Below are 13,628 nucleotides of genomic sequence, written 5' to 3'. Positions count from 1 at the left end.
GTGGTAAAGATTTAAATCAGTTCAGCTAATTTTCATTAACTACTTCTCAAAGTTAGTGTACGGAAGTATCTGGTCAAAAAACCAACTCTCTTTACAGAAGAACATAACCTGGGCCTGGAACTTTTATAAAGGCAGAATGAAAACAAATGTAGTGTTTGTAAAGTGTAAACTGCTGTTTACCATGTGACTATGACCATAACCACAAAGGAAATTCCCAGAAAGAGTGCTGTATCATACACTCACCTTTCTAATGGGTTTCTTAAGCTCCTGAAGCTCCTCAGCACTAATGTCTTCCCATATCTGATAAATAGGATCAATGAATTTCTTTGATCTATGAATAAGGATCACACACCAAAGTCCAGTTAAATACTTTAGCAAAAGTCAAAAGATATTCAGCCATTTTCTCACAAGATCTAGTCCCCAAAACCAAGAAGTAAAGATTATAACTCAAATAATATTAAACTTCATCCATACATACGAAATTTTATACCTCTTATTTCTTATATTTCAAATGAAATTGTTTCTAAACCATACGGACAATTTTTTTTTTTTTTTAATAATTACCTACTTTTTAGTTTTAGGTGGATATAATATCTTGATTTTACTTTTACATGGTGCTGAGGATCGAACCCAGTGCCTCACACATGCTAGGTGAGCACTCTGGCACTTGAGCCACAACCCCAGCCCTGGAAAATTATGTTTTAGTAACTCCAAATGAAAACAAAACTATAATACTCTGAAATTCTTTTTTAGATTCCTATAGTAACCTGAAAACCAAGTAGGAAAACCAACTAATCTGATTGCAGTCAACCAAGACTTGGGGGGGCCAAACAATTCCAGATGGTCATGCTGCTAGTTAGGACTATTTAATAAGCAAAAGTCTTGCTTCCTTATCCAAACGCAAAGCGAAGGCTGACTGGGATTTCCAGAACAGCCCATCTAGACATACCACTTGGCTTCTGTCCTGAGCAGCAGTATGAGCTGTGGTCTCTGGAGGAAGGAAGCAGTCAGCAGAAGAGATGAACCAGGAAAAGGCAGCCCCTCCCTTCCTGGCATCTCATCCAGGAAGGGATCCCCAGTCCCTTAACCAATTAAAAAAAAAAAAATACAAACAAAAAGCCCCTGGACTCTGTCTACATCTGGGCCCCTACCAAGGTGAAGAGCTACAGACACTGGTAAGCCTGTGAAACCCTCCAACACTCCAGGCATTCTCTACTTTGGGCCTGTGGAACATGTGTAAAGCGACCCTGAAGCCTAGCACCCAAATCAGGCCATCTAATGACAAAGCAACCCTAAATCCCACCCTTGGGAAAAACAAACACCTCTAACATTTAAATTCACCACTGCCAGTGTCTCTGAGAGAACTTACCTCTTAAGCACACAAGGATCGAAGGGGAAGAAGGTATCGAGTGGGTTTGTGCAGGTCTGCACTGAGTCCCCTCCAGCTGTGCTTCTAATAATTGGTAGCATCTGGCGATTGTTCCTCTCAATGATAGTGTAGCAGAAAACTAGCTGGTATTTACTGTGAACAACAAAACCAGAGACCACTGACATGCTAGAATTACTCTTGCATGGACGTGACGAGTGTGACCATTAAAATGACCAGAGCAAGATGCAGAACAGAACAAGTATAATAAAAAATAATAATAATAATAATACTTTTAGAATACAGCTCTCGGGCCTATTATTGACACATATGCTAAGGAAGAGACTATAGTAAACATCACTTAGAATGATTAGTTGGGCTTAGATTAACAGGTAGTACTAGGTTTGGCAAGCAAACAGTTCATATAATTAGTTTACATAATTAGTTACATTAGATAAATGCCTTTATTTCTATTATTTTGAAAGAACTGAAGCTGGGCCTGGTAGCACAGAACTAAAAATTTGTGGGTGAAGGGGTGCACATCTGTAATCCCCAGTCACATGGGAGGCTGAGGCAGGAGGATCACTAAGTTCAAGGCTGGTCTGAGCAATTCAGGGTAGACCTATGGCAACAAAGTGACATTCTACCTCAAATTTTAAAATAAAAAGTACTGGGCATAGCTCACAGGTCAAGAGTCCCTAGGTTCAATCCCCAGTACCAAAAGGCAAAAAAAATCAGGGGGTTGTTGAAGAGGGATTCCAGTATATTGAGGAAGAGTAGTTGGCAATGGAGAGACAGAGCTGGCTTGACTGAAAGAGGGATGGCCATGGGATTGAGTCATGGTCTCAGAAACTGGTAAGAGGGGCACAAGCACAGTGAGGACAGACAGAACCACCTGGTAACAGAAAAACAACAAGCCCATACGCTGTCAGTTTTTCTGGAAGTTATCTCTAAGTGACTCAGCATCCGTGCCATTCCTCCAGGGCGGGCTTAGCTCACTGTGGCCACTCTACTCCCACCTTGCCGCCCGCAGCGCTCACTCAGATAACCCCAGGTTCCCGGGCGCCACCTCGACTTTAAGCAGCACACTCCTATTTTTCAGCCACGGATAACCTACCACTCCCTACTTGGTGACTTCTGTCCCTCCTGGACCCAGCCACCACATTTTGGGGTGTGTGACAAGGACTATGAGCACATACACCAGGACACACATGCAACAATGTTCCTATGTCACTCCCAATACTGAAAAACTAACAAATCTCAACAAAAACTTGATAAAAAAGCAATCACCAGAACAGCAGCTCAAATCTCTGACAGCTGTGGACCAGTGCAGACTCCCAGACACGGCCTGTATTTCAACCCCTGCTCTCAGGCTCACGTTCACTTGCCCCTGACCCTTGCTGCATGTGCCAACCCCAAACCCAGAGCTTCTGACCAGCTGCACCATCAGCTGCAGCCCTCTGCCCCCACCTCAAGAACATTCCAGAGACTGCTGCCTCTGCTTTACTTCCTCAGTCCACACCCTTCCAGCTGCTTCCTGTCTTCGGCAATGTGCAGAAACCTTTCAATGCTATTACTAATTGGGTTTTTTTTATTCCTTTTCTAAACCTTCACTATGTTTGTGTGTGTGTGTGGTGCTGGGGATAGAGCACTCTGCCACCAGCCACACTCCAGTCCCACTACCAGTTTGCCATCTCAGGGGAGAGAAGAGACCTGAGGAATGACAAGAGAAGAGTCCTCACTGTTGAAGACTTTCAGCTTCCACCCCGCCTGAATACCCCCACTAGATGCCAAAAGGCTGAATCACTTCCTCCCAGAAGCAGAGTCACTTAGTGAGTGGACAGAGGAGACAGGCTTCCTACATATTATTTTCTTTCTTTCTTTTTGGTCCTGGGGATGAAGCCAGGGCTTTACACACGTTAGGTAAGCACTCTGCCACTGAGCCCCACAGCTTGCACTGACATCCCAGCTCCACAACCTAGATACGTGACTTCAGGCAAGGAATTTACCCCATGCCCCCATCTCTCCAGTTACAAACGGGGGCTGGTGAGACAGTCACAGGGCGTTATGGGAGGACTAAATGAGTCCTATGTGAAGTGCGTGGACCTTTGTCTGGCACACAGTCAGAGATGAAAGAGTGACTAGGCCTGAGACAGAAGGTGCTTTTCTCACACAGTCGCCTCCTTTTTCTGGACACTTACCTTGTGTTCAGTTTATTTTTATTACTATTCCAGCTGTCACTCTACTAGACATCTTTGGTTTGTACCTCTCTGCTTACTGGTTTCATTAATTACCTCAAAATGCCTATGCTGTTAGATGCAGTGGCGCACGCCTGTAATCCCAGTGGCTCAGGAGGCTGAGGCAGGAGATCACGAGGTCAAAGCCAGCATCAGCAACAGTGAGGTGCTAAGCAACTCAGTGAGACCCTGTCTCTAAATAAAATACAAAATAGGACTGGGGATGTGGCTCAGTGGCTGAGTGCCCCTGAGTGCAATCCCCAGTACAAAAAAATAAATAAATAAATAAAGCCTATGTTTCTGTGGAGTTTATCTCTGAATAAAAAGTAGTAGCAACTACCAATGGCACCAAAATAGAAAAACAATAGCTACAATGCAATATTTCCTACAAGAGCTGGGTTGTTGTTTTTGGAATGTTTTATTGTTACTAATTCTGAGAAATATAATGGAATTTATAATACTAATATGAACATAAATTTGGTTCTCACACCTTGTGTCAATCTCATACATTTATTGTTAAATAATTTCATAAAAGAGAGTGTAATTAACTTACTTTGTGATGGCTGCAAAAAAGTTAACCACTGATGGCAGGCAAATCTTCAGAGGGTTTAGCTGACTCATTACTATACGTTCAAAATTGAGACTTTGAAGATACCTCAAACCTTTGATTTAAAAAAAAAAGAAATTTAAGATACAAATACAACAGAAAATCTGAACTAACTTTAACAGCTCAAATCATCACACATGCTCAGTAGTAGAGCATGTGCTTCGCATGAACAAGGCTCTGGGTTCAATCTGCAGCACTCAAGAAAAAACAATCTCAACAAGTTAGTTATTTGCAGAAATAAAGGTAGACGGCCTCACAATGTGCGGCTCACAAAAACACACCAGATTGATAGCATCCATTCGTGCCTGAGGCCGCTTTTCTGAACAGCAGTTTTAAGCACCTGCTCCTAGTGGGCTGAGATAACAGGGCAATCTGGACTTCCTATATTTGTAAGCTCAGCATGTGCTGAGTTCATAGGGAGGGAAAAGACCTCGGGATCTGACTGCAGTTATAATCATGTTGGGCAACAAAACAAAACAGCAACCTCGTTTTCATTGCGTGTCTTAAATTATCAGTGAAGGTGAACAACATTTTCAGTATGCATTAGTTGTTGGTGTTTTTTTTACTTGGAATTAGTATAATTACAGGTGGTGGCACATGCCTGTAGTCCCAGCTACTCAGGAGGCAGAGATGGGAGTACCACGTAGCAAGACCCTCAGCTCAAGAAAAACAAAAAACCTTTCTGCTTAGTAAAATTCAGACTCCACATGTAGCATTTTTTTTTTAATATTTATTTTTTAGTTCTCGGTGGACACAACATCTTTGTTGGTATGTGGTGCTGAGGATTGAACCCGGGCCGCACGCATGCCAGGCGAGCGCGCTACCGCTTGAGCCACATCCCCAGCCCCTCCACATGTAGCATTTAAGAAGCAAGCAGACCAACTAGTGTTTACATATATTTTCTTAGGAGTTGATTATGGTTCAGATCTGGAATGTCCCACAAAGGCTCATGTGTTGAAGGCAGCAATGTTCTGATGTGGGGCTTTTAGGAAATGACTGGATCACAAGGGCTCTAATCTCATCACTGGATTAATCCACTGATGGATTCATAATCTGTACAGACTACTGGGAGGTGGTAGAAACTTTGAATGGTAGGGCCTAATTGGTGGAAGTAGGTCACTGGGGACATGCCCTGGAAGGGTATGTATTGTCCCCAGTTTCTCTGCTCCTCGGCTTCCATGAAGTAAGCTGCTTTCTTCCACCATGCCTTCCACCATGATGTTCTACCTCCTCAACCCCAAGCAATGGAACCAGCCAACCTTGAACTGAAACCTCTGAAACCAGGACCTAAAATAAATCTTTCCTTGTTTAGGTTGTTTTTCTCAGGTATTTTCTCAGCACTGAAAAGCTGGCTAAGAGCCTCCCCTCACCTTTTGGTGGTACTAGGAATTGAACCCAGAGGCACTCTACCACTGAGCTCAATCTCTTTCATACTTTGAGATGGCATCTCACCAAGTTGTCCAGACTAACCTCAAACCTGTGAGCCTCCTGTCTCAGCATCTTGAGTAACTGGGATTACAGACATGTACAACCATGCCCAATTTTTTGTTCTGTTTTATTTTGTTTCCACCCTCTCAAATCAAGATTCCTGGCATTTATTTATACAAAGAAAACCAAATTTTGAGTACCTTGTAATAAACCCCTATTGAATCTGGGGTGCTTTATCACTGAGCTATAACCCCAGTCCTTATTATTTTTTACTTTGAGAGAGTCTAAGTTGCTGAGGCAACTTAATCCAGTGACAAGATTAGAGCCCTTGTGATCCAGTCTTTTCCTAAAAGCCCCACATCAGAACATTGCTGCCTTCAACACATGAGCCTTTGTGGGACATTCCAAATCTGAACCATAATCAACTCCTAAAAAAATATATGTAAACACTATATATTTTGCAATCATCTTGCCTCGGTCCTTAACAGAATTTTTTCAACATATATTTTGGTTAAAAAAAAAATTACAAGCCAAGCACGGTGGTGCATGCCTGTAATCCCAGCAGCTTGGGGGCTGAGGCATGAGGATCAAGAGTTCAAAGCCAGCCTTAGCAACAGTGAGGCACTAAGCAACTGGGTGAGACCCTGTCTCCAAATAAAATACAAAATACGACTGGGGATGTGGCTCAGTCAAGTGCCCGAGTTCAGTCTCCAGTACCAAAAAAAAAAAAAAAATTACATAAATATAACATCATGGCTTTTAAGAAATATTTCCTCTCAAATCAAGATTCCTGGCAAAGAAAAAAAAATTATACAAATTTATACAAAAAAAAATTTACACAAAGAAAACCAAATTTTGATTACCTTGTAATAAACCCTAACTTTCTACTAGTTCACAACTAATTTTAACCCCTACATCCTTTTAAAAACAGGCAGGGTCTAAGTAGACATATGACAAACACAACAACATTCAAGTTTCAGCCGAGTGGTGATTCCCACCCAAGGAGACTATGCCCAGAGGACATGTGCAGTGCCCAGAGGTAGTTTTAACTGTCATCCTGGGGGTGTGCAGGGAGTTGCTACTGACCCCAGCAGGTGGAGGTAAGGGGTGCTGCTACACAGTGCACAGGATAACCCCCGCAATGAAGGATTATGCCAAGACTGAGAAGCCCTGGTTTAAAGAAAATAGCTATAAAACTATTTAACTTTTTCATGAAAATAAACAAAACAGCCTAAACTGATTTACTGCCAAGGATGCATACTCGCAAGCCAGACCCTTTACTGGGTTGTTATGAGGACAAGGAAAGGGGGTGTCAGAAGTTTTGTGCAGGGCACTGGCCCATCCCAAGCAGCCAATTTTGAAGATGACTTCCCATTTCACTGTCTTCGAGGCAGGAGTCTCAACCTCAAGTTCATTAACAGAAAAAAGGAGACTGAAGGGATTCTAGAGTCCTTTGAGCAACTTGAAATTATTTGTAACAATGTGAGTGCACATGCAGTTTTCCTAACCCATAATTTTTACCAACATCTCCAAAAAGCAAAGTATCATTTTTCTAAAGAGTGACTAAGTAATTAAGTAATCAAAATTTGGTTTTCTAAGAAAATCCAGTCTGAGACCATGGATCCCACATCACTGACCTTCCTTCAGGTTTCCACTTAAAAGCTGCTTGTGTCTAAAAACAAAAGTGTAGAACACAGCTTGGCAGGCTGAATAAAATGGTCCATGGAGAGCAACGTCACAAAAGGCCTTTGTTCCTGAATCCTGGTTATTTAGGTATATGTGCAGCCAGTTAACCAAAAGGTCCAGGCACGACTTTACAGTACTGGAGAAGAAAAGTTCAAGTCAACTTTACTTATTTCAGAAGAAAACTAGACTGACAAAAACCACACAACAGCCATTCATCACAAACCATGGAAACGTCACAAACTCCTGTACATTACCTCCCACAGGTCAGGGATGTAGGTCAGTGGTAGAGCACTTGCCTGGCATGAAAAAACCCCCAGTTCTATCCCCAGGACCAGGGGAAACAGACCACCGATGTGCAGAGAGAAGCAGACGATAAAGGACGGGTGGGAAGGTAACACTCCAATCACAAGGCAGAGCAGCAGCTGCCTTCCAGGAGAAACAGGTCCCTAAACACGTCTGAAGGGATGGAAGAGAGTTTCTCCTACTTAACTAAGAAGGGCTTCTAGGTGTGCTCTCAGGCCCTGGGGTGATAGAGCCAAAGAACTGGCTCAAGCACCAACATCTCATAAGAGGAAGACAATCTGGTGCCCATGGGATTCTGATTAAGTCCTACAATCAACAATTTAAGCCAGATTGCTCTTAATTTGTTGGGGAAAGATTTTAGCAGCATCCTTGCCTAAGGATGTTTTCATGGATTACTTGAAGAAACTGGCCTCCTAGTTAGGTATTTGTATAACCTTTCGTCCCCGCCCCACCCAACTGCCTTTTATTTTTGGTGCTGGGGATTGAACCCAGGGAGTCTCACAGGCTCAGCACATGCTCAGTTACATTCCCAGCGCTTCCTACTGCCTTTCTAAAGGGTTCTTCTTCAGCTTCAACAGATACAATCTGAGTTGAAGTGCAAATGAAAAATGACAAAAAACCGGTGTTGTGGCGTACTCCTGTAATTCTAGCAGCTCAGGAGGCTGAGGTAGGAGGATCCCAAGTTCAAAGCCAGCCTCAGCAGCTGACTGAGGCCCTAAGCAACTTAGTAACACCCTGTCTTACAAAAAAATGAAAGGGTCGGGGATGTGGCTCAGTGCCCCTAGGTTCAATCCCCGGTACTAAAAAAAAAAAAAAAAAAAAGACAAACCTACAAGAGTGAAAATAGTATATGGCACTATGCTACCCATGAAGACAAATGGATTTCCACGTTCCAATGCAACCACACACAAAACCGATAACAAAAGCCTTGCAATATGGGGTTGCCATCTAAAACAGGAGACACTTTACTCTGAAATTTGCCTTTTGAAAACATAAACATCTTGAACAGAATGGGGAAAACAGATTTTATTCATTTTAAATATAGACCCCCCAAAAAAGAGACTTTTTTTTACTCAAGACGATGCTATAATCTTTTTTAAAACATGGTATTAAAAAGCACATGGAAAATTAGGTTACTTACATAAGAGGAATAAATTTAGCTCTTGCCAAAAAGCTCCCAATATAATTTCCAGCAGCTTGCCTGATGATGGCAGGATTATTTGGATCCTGCAATTTTTTCCAAAGATGTTCCAAAAATGCTTCTGCAAATCCCTATAAAAAGAAAAGGTGTTGACCTTATCTTTTTTTTTTTTTTTTTTTTTTCAATATTTACTTTTTAGTTTTCGGCGGACACAACATCTTTGTTGGTATGTGGTGCTGAGGATCGAACCCGGGCCGCACGCATGTCAGGCGAGCGCGCTACCGCTTGAGCCACATCCCCAGCCCCTGACCTTATATTTTTTAAATGCTTAATATACTTTGGTTATCAGAATCCTCAGATTTTTACTTCACCAATGTGGGAAGAAAGTTCTGGTATCTCAGTTGTCCTGCTAAATAATAAATACAATGATCATGGTTCCTAAGTTTTAAGCTAATGCTATTTAACACAGCTTAAAGAGCACCCTGGTGTTACTGATCCAATGGATCCCTCAGCATCAAAATCAACACTGAAGTGTCTGATGTGCTGGTTGCACCATACCTATCAACTCAGCTACCTGGGAGGCAGAGGCAGGAAAATCACTTGAACCCAGGTAATTAAGGCCAGACCAAACAACCTCTCGAGTAAGAAAGAAAAAGTTATCTACTCTGAGTGTATACATGCAGTAGGTTTGAGACAGGGCTTTGGAATCTGCACATTGTGAAAACTCTTCAAGTGAATCTAAGATGCTCAGCCAGACCTGGAACCAGTGATAATCCACACTCCCTGGGATTCCCCATGGGAATTCCTCCTGAGCGTGCAAAGTACCCTTCCTGCCTCTCTGCCCACACTGACTTAAACATACACAGAATTAAGGATTCAAGTACAGCTGGTGTTTGATTAATCATGCTAATTTTGGAAAAAAAGACTGACTAGTGGGCTGGGGATGTGGCTCAACTGCTAGCGAGCTCGCCTGGAGTGCGTGCGGCCCGGGTTCGATCCTCAGCACCACATACCAACAAAGATGTTGTGTCCGCCGAGAACTAAAAAATAAATATTAAAAATAAAAAAAAAAAAGAGAGAAGAGAATTTTTTTTTTCTCTCTTCTCTCTTTAAAAAAAAAAAAAAAAAAAAAAGATTGGTGTTCCTTTAAAAAAAAAAGACTGACTAGTGCTGGGACTGTAGCTCAGTGGCAGAGTGCTTGTCTTGCATGAGTGAGGCACTGAGTTCAACCCTCAACACCACATAAAATAAACAACAACAACAACAAAAAGACTGACTAAGCTTCTTAACAAAGGGCACAACCTCCAACTTCTCCAACTTCTCCCAAATAGCAAATAGCTCTTTTCTAAAGTTAGCAACACTCGGATTTGGGCGGATTTGGACAGACTGTTTTTAAAGTTTTTACATATTTTACACTCTTGTAAGCAGCTACAAGAGTCTCCTGCATTTCCTTTGTCCTCCCAATAAGCCAAAAAAATTCTGGATTAAAAAGCTGGTTGGCTGATTGGAACCAGGTGTGGTAGTGTATGCCTATAATCCCAGCAACTGGGGAGGCTGAGGCAGGAGAATCAAAAGTGCAAGACTAGTCTAGGCAATTTTTTAAGACCCTGTCTCAAAATAAAAAAATATAAAAAATCTGGAGATACAGCTATTAGAGCATATTATGTAGCTATATGAGCAATACATGTAGCTATGAGAGCAGTATTACAGCACCCCTAGAGTCAATCCCCAGCACCCCTCCGCCCACACATAAACAAAATTGGCTGGATCTAGATAGGTAGGACTCAATCATAAGAGGGAATAAAGGAAATAGTTATCCAATATCCCATATGAGATTTTAATAAAACGGACTGAAGGGAAGGGCACCACCTAGTGATCAAGCTAAGGATGACAGCTTCAGGATGACAGCAGCCAATTCCCTTTTCTTTCCAAATATTAAAAAAAAAATACAATTTTATTTAAAAGTACTAGTAAACTGCACTCAAGGAAAAAAATCCCTCATGGTCTTTCTGTATGCAATTTTAAAGGGAAAAACTGTGGGCAAGAATAAAATAATGTTAGTGACTTTTTTCACTCACCAATTTGAAGCTACAGAGGTAAAACATGAAAAACTGTACATGGCAGGAAGCATGAGTAGGCAGGAGGAGTTTGTCAAAGATAGTTACAAGATCGCGATATAAATCCTTTGTTTTGTTGTTATCAATCTTACCTGCAAAGAAAATTTGGCATTTCAGTTTCATGAATAAAAATTATTTTCAAGCTACCAGTTTCCTTTGTCAAATTAAAAGGGAAGGGAGGCGGGTTGTGGCTCAGCAATAGAGCACTCGCCTAGCATGTGAGGCCCTGGGTTCAATTCTCAGTACCACATAAAAATTAATAAAAAATAAAGGTACTGAGTCCAACTACAATTAAAAAAAATAAATAAATATTTTTTAAAAAAGATACCAGTAAGAAATATAGCATTGTATCCAGGCATGGTGGAGCAAAGCTGTAATCCCAGCAGTCCTGGAGGCTGAGGCAGGAGGATGGCAAGTTCAAACTAGCCTCAGCAAAAGCAAGGCCCTAAGCAACTCAGTAAGACCCTATCTCTAAATAAAATACAAAATAGGGCTGGGGGTGTGGCTCAGTGGTCGAGTGTTCGTGAATTCAATACCCAGTACCAAAAAGTAACAGCAATAAACTAGTAGCAGAGTTAATTAGATTCAAGTCTGATTACGCACAGTTAAGTAAGCTTATTATTAAATGTTAGCAAAACACAGGGACAAAAATTGTTCTTCATTGGCAAAATCTCCAGGCTGTTTCACGAGGGCAAGCAGCAAGATGATTTGTTCAGTACAGTCCCAAAACCTGGCATAATGGTTCCAAACAAAGACCCTCTAAACTCAGAATGTAATGTAAGCACCACACTGTGATAGCTACTACACCATTCTCACACATCTTGAGCAACTTGAGTGCTGACTGACCTCTGACTAAAATTGACCAAATTCCATATATCATCTTTTAATACATTAGTAAAAAGATCACAGGTTCCAAAGATAAATATAAGTTTTTTGTTTAAATATTTTTTTAGTTGTAATTGGACACAATACATTTATTTTATTTATTTTTATGTGGTGCTAAGGATTGAACACAGCACCTCACACATGCTAGGCAAGCACTCTACCGCTGAGCCACAACCCCAGCCCAAATGTAACTTTTTTTATAAATATTTTTAGTTGCAAATAGACCATTATTTTATTTACTTATATGTAGTGCTGACAATTGAACCAGCGCCTCATACATGCTAGGCAAGCGCTGTACTACTGAGCTACAGCTGCAGCCCTATGTTATATTCATCAGCAAGTAAGCTGATCTCTCTAAAACCTTCCTGATAGCCTGAGAGATTTTTCTTATTACTACAGAAAATGTATGGAAAACACCCAGCACAGAGCCAGGTACATTAGCTATGGAAATTATCACAGTGGTTACCGTCCACATAGCAGACATCCTTGATGTAGGACAACAGCAAGGACAGCAGGATGTCCAAGCGTTCAGCTACAGGATGGACCATCTGGTCAAGCTGCTCTGGATGATCAGCCTTGGTCTGAGGTTGAGTTTCTTCATCTTCATCCTTAGAAGTAAAAATTGAATTAAAAAATTAAGGTTTTACTTAGAAAACCTTCACAGCGACTATTTCCTGTGAGAGAAAATGCAGACACCTTCCCAGGCATGGGCTCTCAGTCAGGGATGCAAGTCAAAAAATGGAAAGACCAGATCCAGAGCAGCAGCTGCTGATTATATCCCACTTATTTATTTAGGTGTTGGGATGGAACCCAAGGCCTCAGGAACAACCACAAAGAACTGGCCATGCAAACATCTGACTCCCCCAACTCATAATTCTGGTGCTAATATCTGGGTCCGATTTCCCAAATCAGGGTATCCACCTCATGCTGGTAGACGTGTTGTCTACCAAACTAACAGCTGTTTCCCTTCTTCAGCAGAAAAGTAGCCCATGACCATGTCTGAGGACCAATAATTGACTGACTGATAGGCGGTCAGAAAGGGTCAGATCTGGTGTCAAGCTGGGACCAAACTCCAGGAGCAATTCCTACTTCAGACCAATTGGCAGGATGAGCTGCAGACACTTCCCGGGAAAGCCTGGCCTCACGGAGCCCCATCCTCACCCTGTCCTGCTCCCTGACACTTCCCAAGAGGACCTGAACCCACCTCAACACCACCCCAGATCCCTGCTCTTCTATTTATTACTCCCTCACAGTGAGTGGTTCACAATAACACAATGAAAAAAATTTTAATGGATGGATGTGAAACCTATTTCACCAAATCCAAATTCAAATCCTTGGAAACAAACCAATTACCCCAGGCAGTAAACATGTGGTAACAAACTACTCAATGAAGGAACTGTTTTCAATTTTGCTAAATTATGTTAACTGTTTTAAACTAAACCCTTGAAAAAGTGAGACACTACTAGCTGTCTCTTCCCACATTCTGAAACAGTGAACTTCCCATGTCCGTTCTCATTAACAGAAATGCTGACCATATTAAACAATCCTTCTGTGGAATCTGTGGCACCACCAGTTTGAGCTGCTATTTCCTCAGCATCTTCGATATCCTGCCGGGATGCATTCACCTACATTATAACAACAAAAGACAATAAATGAAAGCATTCAAAATACATCCGAGGGCTGGAAGTTCCTCTGCTACATATACTTTAGAAGTATCTGTATGATAAATTGTTAAAACACAATAATGGGGCTGGGGTTGTGGCTCAGTGGTAGAATGCTTGCCTAGCATATGCGAGGCCCTGGGTTCGATCCTCAGCACCACATAAAAATAAATAAATAAAATAAAAGTATTGTGTCC

At 41.7% G+C, this 13,628-nt stretch overlaps 1 protein-coding gene across 2 annotated transcripts in view; it reads right to left on the bottom strand.

Moving 5' to 3' along the window:
• The window catches only part of Rrn3 (RNA polymerase I transcription factor RRN3), a 35,047-nt gene that overhangs the window by 2,903 nt on the left and 18,516 nt on the right, over positions 1-13,628 (bottom strand). The window contains exons 10-17 of one of the 2 annotated variants that reach the window (XM_026409264.2): positions 13,303-13,395; positions 12,237-12,378; positions 10,847-10,977; positions 8,769-8,899; positions 7,276-7,460; positions 4,157-4,265; positions 1,370-1,522; positions 244-331 (exon numbers count right to left, since the gene is read on the bottom strand). In XM_026409264.2, coding sequence (XP_026265049.1) covers positions 244-331; positions 1,370-1,522; positions 4,157-4,265; positions 7,276-7,460; positions 8,769-8,899; positions 10,847-10,977; positions 12,237-12,378; positions 13,303-13,395 — 1,032 coding nt within the window. Of the gene's footprint in view, positions 1-243; positions 332-594; positions 991-1,369; positions 1,523-4,156; positions 4,266-7,275; positions 7,461-8,768; positions 8,900-10,846; positions 10,978-12,236; positions 12,379-13,302; positions 13,396-13,628 lie in introns of those variants that run through there. The other variant, XM_026409265.2, reaches the window with a different exon arrangement.

This window comes from Urocitellus parryii, chromosome 9 (assembly GCF_045843805.1).
Source record: "Urocitellus parryii isolate mUroPar1 chromosome 9, mUroPar1.hap1, whole genome shotgun sequence".
NCBI lineage: Eukaryota > Metazoa > Chordata > Mammalia > Rodentia > Sciuridae > Urocitellus > Urocitellus parryii.
The sequence above is the reverse complement of the archived record's forward strand: the minus strand, read 5'-3'. Positions and strand labels throughout refer to the sequence as shown.